Source organism: Crocuta crocuta, unplaced genomic scaffold (assembly GCF_008692635.1).
Source record: "Crocuta crocuta isolate KB4526 unplaced genomic scaffold, BGI_CrCroc_1.0 scaffold72, whole genome shotgun sequence".
Lineage (NCBI taxonomy): Eukaryota > Metazoa > Chordata > Mammalia > Carnivora > Hyaenidae > Crocuta > Crocuta crocuta.
Window position 1 is genome coordinate 8,056,365 of NW_027529427.1, and position 19,830 is coordinate 8,076,194.

General features: G+C 41.5%; 1 protein-coding gene across 2 annotated transcripts in view; it reads right to left on the bottom strand.

The window, feature by feature from the left end:
- Positions 1-239: 239 nt before the first annotated feature.
- DCP1B (decapping mRNA 1B) overlaps positions 240-19,830 on the bottom strand; it is a 57,286-nt gene continuing 37,695 nt past the window's right edge. For both annotated transcript variants that reach the window (XM_077759253.1, XM_077759254.1), the window contains exons 4-9: positions 18,313-18,379; positions 16,038-16,173; positions 8,140-8,268; positions 5,538-6,404; positions 2,837-3,085; positions 240-456 (exon numbers count right to left, since the gene is read on the bottom strand). In XM_077759253.1, the coding sequence (XP_077615379.1) occupies positions 376-456; positions 2,837-3,085; positions 5,538-6,404; positions 8,140-8,268; positions 16,038-16,173; positions 18,313-18,379 (1,529 nt within the window). In that variant the 3' untranslated portion in view covers positions 240-375. The remainder of the gene's footprint in view (positions 457-2,836; positions 3,086-5,537; positions 6,405-8,139; positions 8,269-16,037; positions 16,174-18,312; positions 18,380-19,830) is intronic.

Consider the following 19,830-nt stretch of genomic DNA (forward strand, 5'->3'; position numbering starts at 1 on the left):
CACAAGGAGCTCAGCACTCCCCTGCGATCAAAGAACCAGAGCTATTAATAACAAAGAAACCAAGTTTCCAGAACAGCCCTTCCTACTGAGAGACTGATTCTTGTAGAAGTGGCCCCATACCTGCAAGGAAAAAATAATTTAAGCTTGGAATTTACTGTGTGATATGAGCAAAAGACTTCTATCCACTCAATTCTTAGTACCAGGTGTACTGAAGGATGTGATTAAAAAAAGAGCTTGACTGAAAAAAATTCTGAAACGTTTTACTTCATATCGTACATACTTTAAAAAAAGGCGGAAACATTTAGGGTAACACCATTGACGTGAAAGAATCTTGAGCCACAGGACCTTGAAAATCAGTCTGAGAATGTTTTGCATTCACATCGTCTTTTTCATGGCTGCTTGTGTCATGCTGAAGAGATAAGCTTCGTAGATTATATTCAAGAAGTTATCATCGTTCTGGAAAACAAAATCAAAAGACCCAAGGGAATATGATTTGGCTGGCAGGAGCCAAAGGCTTCCTCTCTCTGTCTCGGAGATGAACTGGCATTCTGACACTAAGACGATCCTCTCTGCCTGTCTGCTCCAAAGGCTGATGGTTTTTCACCATACATGTGAGGGTTAAGTGGGACCGGAGGCAAGGCCTGACAGAGTCAGTCGCTGGTGTCCAACAGTCGGTCTGAGAAGTAGCAAGTGCTCACTGCCCACAGCACAGATGGGCAGCCCAGCCACGTGGCGGTATGGGATGAGGGTCACTAAGAAAAGCCTGGGCCTGTTGTGGGAAAAGATACAGATCCTAACAGAAGGCTGGAGTGGGAGGCAATGATCCAGGTCAGTGGTTCTCAAGGTTTGGTTAAGGAGAGTTCTGGGGCTTCTTAAAGGTTCTCCAAGTCTCCCACGAGGTATACACTCTGTTTCGGCATCAGGGAAGATTTACTTGCAACATGTTTCATTTATAGCATCAAAACTAGCATAATTCTCCCATTAGTTATGGAAAGTTTTGGTCTGGGCGAGTGGGCAGCAGTTAGACTGGCAGTCTCTGGGCTCCTCTGCCTGGCTAAGGGCTGAGGGAGGAAAATCATGGGTCTAATCAGTGATGCTCTTTGTTTTTAATTCTAGAGACTTCTCCCTCCCACTCAAATCCTTTAAAGCTTTAGCAATTCACCCACATTTCACATTCCCCCTTCATTCCCTCTTGGCACCCCACGCACAGAGTTAGTGTTATTCTCATGCAGTGAAAGAGCGATGTTCTCCCTGTTTTTCCTACAAAGTAGCCACGAAGTCCCTACCAACGGGCGAAGACTAAAAACAGTCTGCGTGAGTGACTTCCAAGAGTCCATCAGGAAGATATGTCTACAATATGGGGAAAGGTAAAGTGTATGCAGAGAGTGGACGGAACGTAATTTTCTACCTAGCAACATACTGGGCCTGCTCTAGACTTTTGGAGTCTTGGCTCCTGTTCAAAGATCTTTGGAACAGTGTTTTCTAAGTGGAATGAACCCGAAAAAAATGTGAAACTTTTCAATTTAAATGTTTTTTCTTCATTGCTCATAAAAAAAGAAGTTTATAGATGTCCTAAGTCCTCACGAACTTATCATGAGTGGCTTGAAAAGGTGGGAAATACTTTTACCCTGATACTTGTTTACAGATTAGTGGGGCCCACTCATTTGTTGCTGATCTTTAGTGGGCTGCTATCCTGCTTTCACACTCGGGATGCAGATTGCTAGCCCTCACTCCTTCCCTTCCCTCCAAAATATGTGACTTTTCAACAATATTTTTAATAATAGAGACCACAGTCTTCTTAACTAGGATGGGACAACTGCAGAGTGCTGGCTGGCTCTCTGAAAGTCTGCCAAAGCTTAGGCAAAGTACCACACAAGTTTTCTTAAAGACTATCGAAAAGACACCTAACTACGATAACTGAGGTGTCTGAAGTCTGTGTGGTAAGTGTTCCACTTTTCAAGGCCTGGCATGTATTTTTGGTGTGCTTCACCAGGCGGACTGCTGAACGGCCTCTGGACGCCCAGCCCTTGCAGTCCTGTTAGTACCACAGCCCCAGCCCAGCGCAGCGGGAAGGAGCACTCTGCAGCCAGACTGGGGTTGAATCCTAGCTCCGCGATTTTCCAGCTGTGGCCGCAGGCCTGTCACTTAGCCTCAGTTTCCTTGTCTCTAAAATAGGGTTGTTGCAGAAGGGTTAAATGAATTAATGTAAGTGAAGCATTTAAGACAGTGCCCAACGCAGAGCTCTCTACACATGGCAGCTGTTATGTTGTTGTTACCTCACAAGCCAAGTAAGACACATGGCTGACCAAGAAGTCCCCTCCCCTTCCATCCTGACCCATCAGCAGGTTTCAAAATTATTTGTAAAATATGCCCTTAGTAGTCACAGCCACTTCTGGCTTCCCTACATGTTTCCTCCTTCTTCAACAGTCTGCATGAACCTTCCTCTAAATGTTGTAACTTGCTCAAGATGGCTCTCACCTCCATTTCCCCACGGTGAGCAGTCTGGGCACTGGCCGGCACCTATGATCCTCCCAGTGGCTGCTTAATTACACGGTATACGTTTCTTTCTTTTCTGGCAGGTGACAGCTTGGAGGACTCAGTCAATATTACAAAATCCTTGATGGCCTGAGACACCCAAAGCCACAGCCAGTATTCGGAACCTCATCCAGCTAACCGAGCACAGAGGCCATTGGGGTCTTTAGGTTGAATTGTTACATGGTCCTTTTTTTCTTGAGGAGTACTAAGTAGGCATTAGCTGAGTCTTTATCTCAAAGCAGTAACCAACAGGTCGGCAGTGTTGGGAAAGGGAAGAAGAGAGACGACATGGCTCTCCTACCTGAATGAGGTACAGCAGTGCTTCCTGAAGCTGGAGCTTGGTGAGTGGGCTGCTGGTGATGGTGGGGGGCTCCGGGGTCTGCAGAGGCAGGAAGAGGCTGGTAGAGGTGGCAGCTGGTTCTTGGCTTCCCAGGGGCAGGAGTCCACCGTCCCTCTCCTTTGGCGGGGCACAGGTGGGTTGTGTGAACACCATGGGGGACATGAGCAGAGAAGGAGCCACTGTAGTAGGGACGCGCGGAGGTGAGATGGCCTGCTCATGGCAAATACACAGAGGGGGCAGTAGTAAGCAGCAACCCGTTGAAAAGGAAGGTAGACAGATAAGGAGGCCCCCTTGCTTGCAAGAGTGGGTATACATGAGTTTCAGTATTAATTGCTCACAAGTCCACTAGGTGGAGGAGCCCACAGGAGACTGATTCCTGCTCAGCTCGCCACGTATTGTACTTTGTCATTACTAGGCAGCGCTGGCAGTCTGCCGCTGTGACTGTTATTCCCACTGCATACGAAGCTCATCCTCCGCGTAATATTTTTTGCAGTTTACCACCATCACGTGGCAGCCTGTCTTGAGGACTGCAGGCCTCTTCCTCGGGGCTAACTGACCACCACTCTGACCTAAAGGTCCAGTAACCCACGCGAACTGTTACACTTGCTAGGGGCACACACACATTTCTGCTCCTGATTTCTCCACGTGGAGGAACCTTCCCGGCCTCTCTCGACACTGCTCGCTGACTTCTCACTAGGAAGGAGACATGCTCATTAGGTTCAGCCCTCCTAGGTCCCTCTCTGATCGGATCTGCCCACTTGCGGAGAGCATCCANNGGGGGGGTGGAGGGGGGCTCGTGGTGCTCCGCACAGCTGGGGGCTTGTCTGTCCGAGTGAGTAGGTAGACCTCACTTGGCTGAACACCTAAAACCAAGTTTTCCAACAGCTTCTCCAGTTATGCAATTGACATTTGGTTCCTTGTCCGACTGACTCCTACAGCTGTCTCTCATTCATTTCTAAGGCAGGTGAGAAAAAAGAATGCTACTGTCAGCCTTCATGAGAAGGGGGCATTAAGGCCAGCAGTCTAGACGCTGCTGTGATTTTTTTTTTTATATTTTTATTTATTTCTAGAAGAGAGAGAGAGACAGCGTGAGCAGGGGAGGGTCAGAGAGAGAGGGGGATACAGAATCTGAAGCAGGCTCCAGGCTCTGAGCTGGCAGTCAGCACAGAGCCCGACGCGGGGCTCGAACCCACGAACAGCGAGATCATGACCTAAGCGAAAGTCGGACGCTTAACCGACTAAGCCACCCAGGCGCCCCTGCTGTGATTTTTTATAATCACTCCCTCAGTATCTTTTTGGGCAGAAAGAAGCTTGGCGGAAGGCAGGTTGTTTCCTTTAACTGTCCCTATCTGCCATGGCGAGGCGAGGAGCTGGAACAGAAACCACCCGCAGTGTGGTCCCGGCGCCCTCAGGGAGAATGCAGTGTGGGCTGACAGACGCACACTGTCGTGATCAGCTCTCCACACACGCGGGCGCTGAAGAGAACTGAGAACTGTGCCCACCGAAGATGATGTCCCACTATTAGCACCAACTTTTCTGGCGTCCCATCTAAACCACCAAAAGAAAAAAGCAGGTATGAAAGAGACAGGACACTATGGCACTGAAATGAGGCGGGCAGTGGGTAACAATCGCTTTTGTGAGACTGTCATAAATAATCACCAACACTTTGGCTCAGGCTCTCACATATACAAAGACTTAGGTGCTATGATCTTTGTTTTCAAAAACGTGAGGGACCTTTGAGGAATCGTGTCAGCTACTTGCCAAAGCAGGACGAATAGACCAGCACTGACATCTGTAATGAACAGGGAGAATGTCCTAACTTTTAAACCCCATGTCTTCTCAGTGAATTTGTGCCAATCCAAATGGGAAAAAAAAAATCAGAGGTCTCCAGATGTTACTCACAGGCGATGAAACAGCTGTGGTTTTCTCACCACTCCAAGTTACTGATCAACTTAGAGAACTGCCTTCCTTGAAGGACAGAGTATTTCTTAAAGTGTCCCCTCCCCCCTCCCACCCCCCGTCTGGCACTTTGCGTGTGTGTGTGTGTGTGTGTGTGTGTGTGTGTGGTGGGGGGGTTAGATGGCACACTCACTCCTCTCTTGGTCTTCTTTAAGCTATACTGGCGATAGAAATAAAACCAGCCTGCACCCCTGAGGCAGTGAGTCTGCGCGCCTTGTCACTTGTCACACGCCCGCAGGTACGTCCCCACAGGGAGCATGGTGCCTGGCGTGCAGTAAGTGCTCAGAGGTATTTACTGAATACACACATAAACAGTAATGATGTTAAAATAATCAGAAAAGGTCGAATGTCTGGCATCTCACAGGATTTCAGAGCAGGCAGTAAGAGCCCATGGTCAAAGATTAGGGGGTTCTCTACACGTCCGTGCTGTTTCCTGTGTTCACGTGCTTGTGTTGGGCCTATGATGCTGTGAAGATTTGACTGTACAAAGAAAGTGTCTCTAACAGGCGGGAAGCCCCCAGATGGCCAAGTGAAGAAAGAATGTTCTCTCCAGGCGGCAAGTTATGGTGATAATAAGGTGCACAGATGTGGTGCTCGGCGCCCTGCTCTGCACAGAAATGTCCCCGAGAGCACAGAGGCTGATGCCAGGTTTCACCGCAGTGCAGCAATACCGCCCGCACGCCCCCACCCCCGAGACACGCACCTGAAAGAGAGGGGTCTGCTTTTCCGTGCTGGGGGTCTTGTCCATCCAGGACTCCAAGGCCTTCCCTGTCCTAGAGCTCTGGGTCACCACGGGGAACTTCGCTGCCAAGGCCGGCCGGCCGGACGCGTGCAGCTGCTGCTCTTGCTGTACAATCTGAAGCTTTTTCAGTAACTCCTGAGGGGAGATTACTCCAGAGCCACTCGCCTGATTGCCAGAGAGGGGGAGCATTGGTCTTGGGTGTGTGGACTGCTCTTTTCCATGAGCCGGATGTCCTGGTGTCTGAGGTGGAAGGGCGCCATTGAAGTACCCTACCTGTGGCTGCACCAGCCCCCTTACTGGAGCTCCGGCACTGGCAGCAGGGAGAGCGGTGCTGAGGTTTGGGGTAGCTGAGCCCGCAGGTGCTGCTGTACCAGGCTCATACTTGTTCACTGGCCTTGGGGCGCTCTGAAGCTTCTCCAACAGGTTCTGAGTTCTGGAAGCACTTTGTACACGACAGGAAGTCCCGGTGCTGTGGGGAGACACCGGCTGGACAGGCCCCAGAAAACCCTCAGCGGCAGAACAGGTGTTGCCATTTTTGCAGGGCCGGCTCTCAGGCAGTTCTGACAGTGGGTGGAGGTCTGCGCTCCTCACCATGAGTTTCTGAATGGCCGGACAGAGCTGCTTCTCGAAGGGGGGTGAGTGTCTTCTGGGTTCCTCATAGGAGAGTGAGCGTACAACCCCCTGCCTGACCGGAAGTTTCTCCTGCTGCTGCTGCTGCTGCTGCTGCTGGATGGTCTGTGGGGACCCCACAGTTTCCTGACATGTAGATTTGTCCTGCTTCCCAAAGAGAGCTGTCAAGGACAAGTGTTGTGGTTCGGGGTCTAAGATCTGTAAAAAAAAAAAAATGTCTGAAAATGGGTCCAGAGACAATTTGGTTACATAGAGGGGCTATGAAACATAACTAACCTCACTGATGATTTCTTCTATTTACATAGGATCAATTAGAAAGGATGAAAAAACTATAATTATAGTTAATTTTAGAATTCTAAGACTTCCTTTTAAGGTCAAAATTTTTCACAGTATTCTTCTCTACCACACCTGAGATAGTGGATATATTCTAGCATCTGTTGATAAAATAGGCCCTTGTTGGGTCTGGGGTTCACAGACTGGGGACCACTATGGTACAAAGTTATATATACTAAAGGGGAAATAATCTCTTCAACAGGAAGTCCCCCTAACCCTGCAGAGTATAAGAAGATGCTGAGAACGCACAGAAATGTGAGGATTTTTGTAGAATTAGAAATTTAGGAATGGAAAGAAACGTAAGTCATCTAATCTAACTTGACCCTTTCAACCATATACCAGTAGCTTTTAAAACAATCATCATGTGCATGCATACGACATGCCCTGGTCCGATCAGTCACAAAGCTACCTCCTTCCTGCTCTGTATCACCTCCTGCTCCTTCTGCTGTTTTCTGTGTTGTTGGGCTAAGGAAACATGAGCTTCATTCTAAAGTCAACATATTCCAGTTTCTCTATTAAAATTTTTTTCCATGGAAGGCAAACAAAAATAAAAGAAAGCTAAAAGATAATTATTTAAAAAAAAAATCAACATGAGCCTTTCATTTAGCCAGTCTTTATGTCTTTTGGCTCTATCTTCATTTTCAAAATTGATTTAAAAGAATTCCTTAAAAAAAAACAAACCAATCAAACCTTTAATGAGGAGTCTCCAGAGGAAACAGAAATAGCCACATTACATTTATAATCAATAATGGGACTTCCAGATGAGCAGTTTTGTTAATGCGGCACTATTCTGAAAAATACATGTACAAAATATGCTATTGTATTTATATATTTAGATGCAGATGCCATGAGAAGTCATCAGGTCTACAGGGGACTGTACACCCTTCCTCATAACAGGAATCCAGCTCCATGCTCAGTGTGCCACGCCACACCCAGTATGGTGGAAGCGCTCAGAAACGTCTGACTGACTTGCTGCCTTAGTGTCCTTCCCCTCCGTAGCTCTGGGAAGCCAAGCACCTACCTCAGGAGAACAAGGGCCTTCCAGGTAGCATTCCTGTCAGCTCTAACATTATGAGTTTGCTGTTTTTTTAAAAACACATTATCTAAGGAGTTCAAGTCCATAAGAGACGAGCACAGAGTATGGCAAATGCCAAAATTAAAAATTTCAACCTGCTTCTAGGAAGAATACATTAATAATAATTTTTTAAAAATCTTGAATTTGAATTCTCTCTTTGTTGGGTTTACCTTCAAGCACCTTTGAACAGTACCGGGCTCTCCCTTGACTATACTCTAGGTCAAAGTTCTTTAAGAATTCTAGGGAGACATTGGGGCGCCGGGGTGGCTCAGTTGGTTAAGTGTCTGACTTCAGCTCAGGTCATGATCTCACGGTTCATGGGTTCGAGCCCCACGTTGGGCTCTGTGCTGACAGCTAGCTCAGAGCCTGGAGCCTGCTTCCGATTCTGTGTCTCCCTCTCTCTCTGACCCTCCCTTGCTCACACTATCCCTCTCTCTCTCAGAAATAAAAAAAATTAAAAAAATAACATTAAAAAAAAAAGAATTCTAGAGAGACATGGCAAACGAAAAGCACAGGACTTTGTACCTGGCTGGGCCGAGGTATGCGCTGCTGCTGGTTTTCACTGGGCTTCACTGGAATTGGTTTGATGAGATTGGGGTTGTCATAGATAGCAGATGAACTGGTTATCTGTTTTGGCTCAGAACAGGTTTTACACTGAAATGGAAAAAAGAACCTTATTTTTGGTGTAAAAGAAGCTTTAATCTTTTTAAAAGAACATAACATCTTGCTCTTTATTTTATCTAATTGGTGGCTGACTATTTTTTGATAAATTTTCATGCAAAAAGGAAAATTACTTTATCTCCTCTGATATAAGCTATTTTTGAGTATAAATCAAATTCCAATTTAATTTTTCTTCATTGTACAATTTCAATGCCCTAAAAATATTACTAACAGCATCAGCCCACAAGACCTGGAGACTCTGAGATAACTGGATATTTGAAAGGCTATGGATACGCTTAAGAAGCAATAGTTTAAAGATACAGAGTTTAGGAGAGCCTAGGTGGTCCAGTTGGTTGAGCGTTTGGCTCTTGATTTCAGCCCAGGTCATTATGAGATTGAGCCCTAAGTCAGGTTCTGCACTGAACATGGAGCCTGCTTGAGATTTTCTCTCTCTCTTTCTCTCTCTCTCCCTCTGTTCCTCCCCCATTTATGTGCATGCATGCACATTCTTACTCACTCTCTGTCAAAAGAAATGGAGAGAAAGTCTAATGCTTTTCAATAATAAAGTGAGAGAAACAATTCTTTACTATTATTTTTTAAATTTTTAATGTTTATTTTTGAGAGAGAGAGAGAGACAGTGTGTGAGCTAGAGAGGGGCAGAGAGAAAGGGAGACACAGAATCCGAAGCAGGCTCCAGGCTCTGAGCTGTCAGCACAGAGCTCAATGCGGGGCTCAAACCCATGAACCGTGAGATTATGACTTGAGCTGAAGTTGGATGCTTAACTGAGCCACCCAGGTGCCCCAGAAACAATTCTTTAAATGCCATGTCTGGATAACTGTATTGTTTATTCACCCATTAGCAGTTGACTTAAAACTGGAGAGTTGCATCATCAAAGCAACTAACCTTTTTGGTCTACAAACCAAAAGTAAAGCTGATTCAAACCATTGATTTAAAAATTACTAACATCATCTTTATTTAATAAATGACTTTTTACATAAACAGAATAATTCAAATCTGAGTGGTCTGAGCCACTCACTACAAATTAGAATTTCACACAGAAAGAGACAAGAGACGAGACTCATCATTTCAAATACTGAATCATTATCATACATTAATCTAACCAACCATGCAATTGCTAACACAGTAAGATTTATAACACCAAGAATACAGCAATGATGTCAGTATCTACCTTGTTGAAACACCAAATAAAACTGAATATAAAACCACTACCTTCGATTCTATACTCTCTACAGCATTTCTAGTTTCAACTGTCAAGGCCTCAGGCCAGAAAATATCTCACACTGTCCCTGACATGGAATGAGCTATAAACACAATCTCATCCCTCAAGAACTTCAGGTGTTTTACAGTTATTGGGTTGTATTTTCTAATTCAAGGATGTAGAAGTATGGGGTCAATTACCACCATGTTCACTTGGGTTTGTAAAGTTAATTGTACAAAGAACTTATCATTTCCTTCCAAGAATCCTATCACTAATTTGGATATTTGGCACTAGATTAATTGGGAGGTGAAATCCCTTTATGAGTCAGAAAATGTTATTTCTAATTCTTAGGTGAATGCTGGTGGCTGCATGGACCAACTGGCCTGGCTTTCCGAGGCAATAATCAACACAAGACAAGAATACAGCCTGAGATAGAGTCACTTACAAAATGTTAGCATGAAAGCCTAGAACTTCTGCTTGCTATGTAAAAGGAAGAGAATGCTCAGATTACTTTCACTGAATGACCCTGTCTGTACTTTTTCATTCTCTCTGTTCAGGGACCTTGAATTTCAAAGAAAGAAAAACAGATTTCCCCCCCACCTTTGCTATATACATACCTGCACGGGCCGAGAAGCTGCTCTTTCTTGCTATGCATAAGCCCTGGATAGCCTTTGTAAGTAAAACTGCTACAAGCTGTCTTCTGTGTCACTATCTATCTATCACTGAAGCCTTGCCTTCATGTAAAAATTGCTCTCTATCAAATTGCTCAGAATTAAACATCATCTGCCTCAATAGTTCGTAGCTCATTTTCCAGCTGTTTAATTTTCTATGCTTCTCTCGACCCAAATAACTCTAAGATACTTTGAAAAAACACAGAGCTTGAAAAAGTGCATAATGGATTCTCCATAGAGATCCTGAGGCACTTCTTTAAAGCTTTAAAAACGATGTCACATGATCTCATTTTCTCACACACAAACACACAAACATATGTACCCATGCCAAGAGAGAAATCTGGAAGAAAATATACTGAAAGCGTTAAAAGTAGACATCTTGGGGTTATAGGATTATGGATATATTTCATTTCCCTTTTCTACTTTTTTGACTTTCCTCATTGAACATTAAAAGACACTTAGTAATTTCTTAGTAATTTCTTTAATTTTATAAATAAGTCACAATATATTAAAAGAGAACTATTAATTCTTGCCTTAAACCACAAAACACAACAAAGTCCATTTCTACACACTCAGAACTTAATTATCCAGACAAGGATCCTTTCTGGCCCTGTTTTTTTATCTTATGGAGCATTGGTGGTTTTACTGTATTGCTCATTTGCATATCAACTAGAAGTCTAATAGGAGGTAAAAGGAGATGAAACTCAAATTAACATCTTGCTACTTTACAGCAGATTCACAGAAGGTTGTTGCTTAGGGGGATAAAACATAAAATGTTGGCCAAAATAAGGTTTTTAAATTATTTTATTAACTTCATGTAAACAGTTGCATCTGATGTCAGTAGGCTTCACTTTACCAACATCATGTACCTCTAGCTCAAAAGTTTTCTTTCTCTTACTTTTTGGGGTTTTCATAAACTGAAGAATTTTAAAGTTGGGAAGCATCCCAGAAATCATTGAGTTTAATCCCTACCCAGAGAAGTGAGATTCTTTTCCAGTATCCTGGCATGTAATCACACGGTTTCTTCCTGAATACTCCCGGTGATGGGAGAGCCACTTCCTCACATAAGAAGTCCGAGGGAAATCTTGTTTTCTTTCTCTTTTGCCTCTTTCTGTGTTCCCCCTTTCCTGTACCTCAGAGCCATTTTACTCATGATCTCCACATGTTCTGAAATGTCTGTGTGTGGGACAGGAGGTAACACAAACACAGGCAAATACATAGCAGGTTTACACAATGCAACAGAAGTTCACAGAGCAGCATATACATCTGGTTATGTAGATCAGAAATAACAGGGTAGACAAAGACCATTTGAAATGGGCCGTGAAGAGCTCATCATGTGATGACAGGTAAAGAAGGAGAGGGGACAGCATGGGAAGAAGGCATGAAGACACTTGCAGGAAGCGACACCGTTACTCTGTTTGGTAAGAGTTTCAAATATTCGTGAGGGGCACTGGAAGTAGAAGGTAGTGAGGTTAAAAGAACAAACTGGGGCTATGTTATGTAATCTCTGAAGAGCCCAAAGGTTCATATACTAGGCACCAAGAAACCAGGAAGAATTTAGACCAGAGAAGTAATGTGATAGTGTAGGTGCTCCTGGGTTACATCATTGGCTGTTAATGGCAGAAGGAATAATTTCTTCTGTTTATCACACAGTTGGAGCAATTAACATTATGCATATAACATGTATTTGAGTTTAGAGAAAAGCAAGTTTGTACGCTGATTAAACATCTGCACTTCATGTCAACATTATAACAACCAATCTGGGGGGCATATTGATGAACAGCACACTGTTTTGACCTCAACAAGTTTATTATTTATTTATTTATTTATTTTTTAATGTTTTAAAAATTCTTGAGAGAGAGAGCATGAGCAGGAGAGAAGAGCAAGTGAGGGACAAAGAATCTGAAGCAGGCTCCAGGCTTTGAGCTATCAAGCACAGAGTGCGATGTAGCGTTCGAACTCACAGTCTGTGAGATCATGACCTGAGCTGAAGTCAGACTGAGCCATCCAGGTGCCCCTGACCTCAACAAGTTTATAGTGGAAGAAGTGGACTTAAAGGTAGCAAGAAAGAACAAAATAGGTTCTAAAGAGTAACAGACTGCTGAGTTCAGTGGAAAGAATAATTAATCTGGGAGATCTGGGAAAATTCCACATAAAAGTGAAATTTTAACTGGGCCTTGAAGGATATGTCAATTCTGAAGGGCAAAGGGGGAGACACTGCAGGTTGAAGGTGTGGTATAAAGAGATGGCCTACATGACATCTCCAAAAACATGTATGAGGGTTTCTGGATGTGTTCTGTATTCTTTTATGAGACAGTCCGGTGCAGCTACAAGAGGAGATGCTGGAGAGGCTCAGGAAACAAAATTACACTCAAAGGTCCTAGAAACAGGAAGCACAGGACGCCTTGCAGGGCCCCGCGGGGCAGCTTAGGGTGGGCAGAGAGCAGAAAGCAGTAGCAAAGGGGCAGGACTAGAGCCTCTGCTGGGGTTTCTGCACTTCAAGACCAGCTGGTTTGGATAACTGCTCTACGTTCTAAACTACAGGGTGGTCCCTACTAGCCTGACCTGGCCCTGAGATGATTAAGGCAGAGGAATATTGCCTCCTGGGGTGCTGGGGCCAGATCCAGGAGGGGTGGCTCTGGACTGGTTTCGTGTTCATGTCAAAGGCATCCTCTGGCTGGGCCCTTTGCTAGTTCTAAGGATTGGCTAGCCCAGGGAGGAGGACTGTGTCCCCAACCAGAAGACTTAAGATGTCAAAACATCATTAAAGAAAAATAACACAATATATGTGTTTGTGTATGTGAATGTGTGTGTGTGTGTGTGTGTGTGTGTGTGTGTATGGGTATGTGTGTGTGTTGAGAGGAGGGAGGGAGAAGAAAGAAAATAATTTTTGTTCAATATTTGCATTTATTATTTATTGGCCATTGTTAAGCTGTCCTCACAGAACCTAAGTTCCCAGAGGGCAAAAATGTCACCCTTTAAGACTAATCTTTGCTGTGCCTAACATAGTGCAATTTGTAAAGTATAATGAATTGACAGATGCCAAGTCATTAGGATATCTTTTAATGGCTGTTAAAGAATTAAGCAAAACACAAAACTAATACAGAAATAGTTTTTACTGACTGAATCTGGCATTTTAAAGGATCCTCTGTCCAGGCCCTCCAATCAAAGGATAAAGAAAAGGATAAAGAAACCGTGGTTAATTCAGATTCATATTCCTATGCATTCATTCCTTCAATAATCATTTATTTAGCATCTATGAGCTGGGAGCTCTGAAGAGACAGTGGTTATGAAGATAAATGAAGGATGTTCTTTGTACTCAAGTAGCTCACAGTCTAACAATCAAGGTTAGGTCAACCATCAAGTCAAAGTCATGCTGAAGAAACTCAGTCCATTGTCCTTTACTATTCCCCCTCCTTCAGGATTTTTCTGAGTTTCCTTGTAGTGTCATTTGTTTTCTACCTGCCCTCCCCCTCTCTTCCCTTTCATTTTCTGTAAACTAGAAAGTTTAAGAAAGCTCAAGACTTAGATTCATGATCTAATGAAATGTAAGAACATTTCGAGGTGGTGCTATGTGTTTCACCTTGTATCACATAAGGAGGCACGTGATGTCTGGTTATCTGACTTTTAACAGCGCTGATCCAGTGGATTCAGATGGTGGCACATTGATCTTTCCATGGTCAAGTTTCCATCAACCTTTTTCATAATATTAACATTACTAATGACAATTGTTGAATCACTTATTTTACTATGGTGATTTTAAGTTCTATCACTTCATCTACATTTAATAGTTGAAGTTCTTGGTTAAGAAGAACTTTCCCTCATAAACCAGGATTGTGTAGTTACTCTGAAAATTGGTCCCTGTTGGGCAGGCAGGGTAAATACTTAATTCCTTCCCATAAACTACCAATTATCAGAGGAAGGAGTTGGTGTACTAGTACCTCCAAGAAGAGCCAATAACTATTTTTTGTTTTGTTTTATATTTTTGGTCTGCTTGCTCACTCATCGCCACAAACGCACAGATTATATATATACAATGTGTTTCAATCCATTGTAGTCATTCTTGTTGATGTTAGAATTTGATGTTTTGGTCAGTGGTCCGACTTCTGTGCCCCTTTCACATGACCCTATTTGTTTGATTTTCCTATCCCAGACCTGGGATATTGGAATTGGGAATTTCTTAAAGAGCCAGTATTTAGAAACAGTATTTAGAAAACAATAATCTGGGGACCAGGGGTGCTTATTGCTACTGGGTTGTTAGTTATCTTGAGGTCTCTTCAGGGAAAAAGTTAGTAACTACATATTTAAGAAACTAAATATGAACTAATTCTCACACTTCTACTTAAAATTTAACATTATATGGCTTAACTTAATATTTTTCTCTTACACTAAAGGTTTTGTTCTGACCACATAAACATACTCATTTATTATATCCAGCACAGCTAAAAAATTACAATGCCAATATTATTATTAACAATAAAACCACTGAATGAAGTTTATAATTTCTTTGCAATTCTTTTTGTCCTTCAAATATAATGCACTAAGGGTCCTTATGTCCTTCAAATATAATGCACTAAGGGTCCAAATATGGGTCTCTGAAGTCACTCTAATTTCTTTTCAAAAGTTATATCATAATATGATAATGTTATGTACATTTATTTCAGCAAGTTTCCAAATCCTAGGTTTTAATTGTCTTTTTTCCTTAATTTTCTTTTTTCCTGTTTCTAGAGAGTGTCAATCTTTTACTTCTCAATTTTTATAGTAGTGGTTAATAAAGTAGGGAAATTAACCCTCTTCCTCCTGCTTAAATATAAATATTTCTCAGTTTTATATATCTTCTCACTTTGCGTTTTTTAAACCAGACAAAACATATATTTTTTGATTTTTATATAGTTGAATTAATTGCTTTTGGGTTTTAAGATGTAGTTAGGTAGATTTCCTCTTTCCAGATTACAAAGAAATCTATACAAATTTTCTTCTAGTACTTGAATGGTTTTATTTAAATTTCTAATAATTTGGAATTTATCCTGGTATAAGGGACAAATCCAATTTTGTATTTTTCCAAATGGCTACCATTTGTTCCCATATCATTTATTTAAATATCCACTCAAACAGTTTATTTGAGATTTTAATCTTTATCTTCATCTTAAATGACATTCTAATGGGGTGTCATTTTGGACTTTCTCACCTGTACCATTGGTCTCTCTGGCTGTTTATGTGTTGTTACCATCAAGACCACAGTGTTTTATGTGCTTAGGCGTTAATGCCTTGGTATCAGACAGTAGAGCTTGCTGCCCTTCTCTCCCAACAGTGCTCCTCTTTGTCAGGGTTTTCCCTGCTCTTCTTCCTGTATATTCCTCCCCATGAACTTTACAATCAACATGTCTGGCTTCAGAAAAGGAGAAAATAAACTGGACTTTTTGTTTAGGACTCATCTTAAATTCATAGAGTAAACAGAGGTGAGAGCTTTAAATTTTATCTTCTGATCCAAGACCAGGACATGTATTTCCATTTTTTCAAGTCTATCTTTATGCCTTTTAGGAATGTTTAAAAGTTTGCTTCCTACATGTTTTTCCCATTCCTTGTTACCTTTATTCCCAAGAATGTTATATTAATAGTTGCTACTGTGAATGGAGCCTTCTAGTAAACCTTCTGATTGGGTACTATTTGTATATATGAAGCCTGCTGATTTCTTAGGCTACCTTTTAATCCAATTAAAACAAACAGTCTTCTTTAGCCTGCTGAAAGCAAATAAAGACTTAACTTATCATACAGTTTTGTTTGGTGGAAGGAATAGCACTAAGCCTTTCTCAACAAGCATATCACCACTGTAGGATTTACGTATGTTTCACAAGGGAAGACAAAAACTCACCTTGGTGTATTCATCTTTGGCCTTGGTGAGCATTCGTAAGATATCTACTTCCTTGCCCTCTCCTGAATTGAGGATCATTGGGGAGTTTCCTGCTCCAGCTCCCTGATGGGCTTTCAACTGCTCATACTGAGTTAGGCTAGAAAAATAAGAGGGGAGAATCCACACACGAAAAACAAATTCAACACAAATGGCTTTTAAAACCATCCAATTCTCACCCCGTTGTTTTTGTCTTGTTGTAATCATAGGAGAAGTAAGACTGCTTAGGAATTGAAAGAAGAAAAATAAGAATGGAGGTCCTGAGTACACTGAGTATATAAATGAATCCAGAGTACGGGTGGGCAAACCATGTCCTGCGGGCCAAATCCGGCCCATCACCTGCTTTTATAAAGAAAGTTACAAATGGACACACTCACTTGTTTATTTACGGCTGCTTTTACATGATAAGTGCAGAGTTGAGTAGATGTGACAGAGAACAATGGCCTTGCAAAGCCAAAAATACTGTTTTTTTTTCCAGAAAAAGTTTGCCAACTCCTCATTTAGAGCATTTGAAAGGACTCATTAATTGCTGCGGAAACCCAGTTCGGAGTTCTCAAACACTGAGCAAATGGATGGCAAATCGAGATTTTTTCCCCCTTGTTTCAATATGCCTTGAAGTCAAAGCAAAATTGATTGATTCCAGCAACTCAAATCCTGTAGTCCTCTGGCAGTTTATAAACTGTGAAGATTCCATTCTGGAAGAGGGGGTATTAAAACAAACAAACAAACAAACAAATAAACAAAGCAATGAAGAGTGTCTTCTGTTTTCCCGAAAACAATATAGAAGGGAGGCCAGATTGCTCCTATGTGGTGCTAGGTGACATTGAGAAAAATACTTTTTCCTTTTGTGTGCTTTGACTTTCAGCTCAAATTTTTATAATTGCCCTGTCGTTTATGGTGAAAGAGATCTGAGAATTTACTGGGAGATTTAATTCTAACTGAGGAAGGGCTCGGAAGCCACACATATCAGCTGCTTATTGCTAGTCAACAATCAATTTCCTGCCCCAGCTGTTAAGTAATTACTGCAGAATGCTAACAATTTTAACATGGTCTCTTGGCTGAGCCACAGGGTATTTTTTAATCTATATAAAATCCTGCTATTATTATCCACTGCACAGTTTACAATAACAAGAATGTGTTAGGAACTAGTTGTTATGGTGGTAAATACCAGTTTGAGCACACTTAATCACCATCTGCAACTTGAGCTGGTTACCTACAATTAGCTATCACAAGCTAGAGTTTCAGAAATCTATTTATAAAAAAGTGTCCCCCACATTTCATTTCTGGGGGTCACTTTTTAGTCGTTTCCTTGCCTCAAGGTTTAAAATTGGAAAATGGTTCTTTTACAGATGGAGATGCTTTGTCAGATCCACACGGGCAGCAGCCATACTGTGTGCTCGGCGGAGTCCGGTCACTGGCTGCGGTCTGGCATGTGTGGGAAGCTTAGTTCATTAGGAGGCTCTAAACCATCCCCATAAAGCAGGGCAAGAACTGCCTCACAGTGAGCGGCCTCGGGTTCCAGGACCAATCACAGAGCAGACAGCGTGCTTACCTGGGCCTGCCTTTCAGTGCAGTCAGGAGAGCCAGGAGTGGGAAAGTCAAGACAGTAATTTAAGTTTCCCAAAATGCAGCCGGGACAAACCACAACGTATCAAGAGATTAAAAGAGAAAGAGACTAGCAACAATGAAAGAGAGACTGCCTACTGATCACTAAACTAATATTTACCTAGATATTTCCAACAGGATTGAAAATAAAGTCTACGTACTCACAGCATTTGAGATGTGAGGAAATTCTGAGCTTCTATAACTGTGGGTATACAGTTAAAGGAAAGCTTTTAGGGTGGGAAGGAAGTGGAAGGTCTTAGAGAACGTGTGGTGGCCTTTAAAATGGCTCTGAATGTTCTTTTTTACTGACAGCTATACTGATAACTTTTCAAAGAAAAAACCTGCTAATTTACAAATGATGAAAATACTGAAGAAAACTATCATCTGGAACAATTCATATTATCTACATTTCACACACGCAGAAAAAAATGAGGTGAACTGTTCTACATGAGGAATCTTACCTAGTGAAAATGTAAAAACATGTCTATTTTTCACCTAAGTAATAGTAAATGTTTTCCTAAAGTGCGGAAAGGATTGCTGTGAGAGAGATCTGTTAAGAGTACAGTGCAGTCACACTGGGAAACACAAACAAAAGCATCAAGTACTGAAAAATACTCAGCCTTTCAGCACCTACTTTTTCATAAGCTCTGCAATTCTTTGGCATTCTTCCTTATCATAAAACCAAATCCCATAAATGGACACTGCAAAAAACACAAACATATTATGAGCATTTTCAAAACTACAAAAGGGAAAGAAATTCCCTTTTCATCTTGAAGAAAATACATACTTAGGAATAAATGAAACCAATCACTGGAGTTTAAGCTTGAAAACCTATTATTAGAATTTTCTAAGCCCATGGAGAAATCTGTAGTGGTCCTATGCGTACAGAGACACATATACATATACCCCACCTAAAGTATGTTGTCCTTAGCAATATAGCACCTGACCATAATGGGCATTTGGCAAATGCTTCTTAAATGAATGAATACAGACTGAAGATGAAGTAAAAATTTCTAAACTCCTGGCTTTGAAACGTCATTGTCTCTAGGCTCCATCTGCACATTTATATATGTATTCCATCTTTAGTTTTAAGTATTCAGAAACCTGATGCACAAATTAGGCCTAGAAACCTCTCTCATGCCTTCTCTCAGGAATATGTTAACCGAAAAACTAGCTTTGTAAGCTGTAAGTTAGGAAAGAGTGCAGGAAAAAATAAAATTCAATAATAAATCTCTGACTTCAGTATGTAGAGAAAACTTAACAACTGTTAAAACATGAGATGTGAGTACGACTTAATCATTTAGTAATGAAAGAAAAATGTAGTAAAACGTAGGTGCTAACAATTTTTAAATAAACTGTATACTTTAGTATGTGTCTATCTGCATCATTTTTATAGCAAAGGCTAAACAGTTCCAAAGTACATTTATAAAGATCTAGTTGAAGATCTGGTGGTATTAATCATATAAATGATGCATTAAATACAGATACATTTAAATAAACTTCATTGAAAATAGCAGCAATGAAAAATAACAAAATATATTTTTTAAAGGAAAATCTTTTAAAATTTAAAATTCAAAACATTTAATTATATGAATATTATTTGGTCATTTAAACAGTTGATATTTTAACAACTTCTTTTCTCCACTCGCCTGACCAATGCCTAAGTGTGGGATTCCTGCTTCTTGTCAGTAATGATTCAGATAACAAAGCTTCAGGAAATGTCTCTTCAGTGCTATTTTAAGCAGGTATTTTAAAAAGGGACCCTATAAATCTGAATTACTGACTCACCAAAAGGTGGCAATGGGGTTTTAAATTCTTTATATGATTAGTGTGTCAGGAATCTTTATCTTACCTACATGTGAAGAGGGGAAAAAAAAAATGGAAAAAACCCTCCAGCATTTTCCTGAACACGACCATTTTATCCTCTTAGAAATATATACACATATTTCTCTTGAATACATTGATAATCTTTTGAAAAAAGAACAGCTGAATTCTGAAGCCTATGTGCTGAGAGAGCCTTAATATTGAAAAGAAATTCTTTCATCTCAAGATCATTAAATGTGTGTGTATCTTAAAGCTTTCACTCAAAGTTCTTTGCAGGTCCATCCACACTAATGGCCTATTCTGATCGCCTACACAGATTCCTACACAC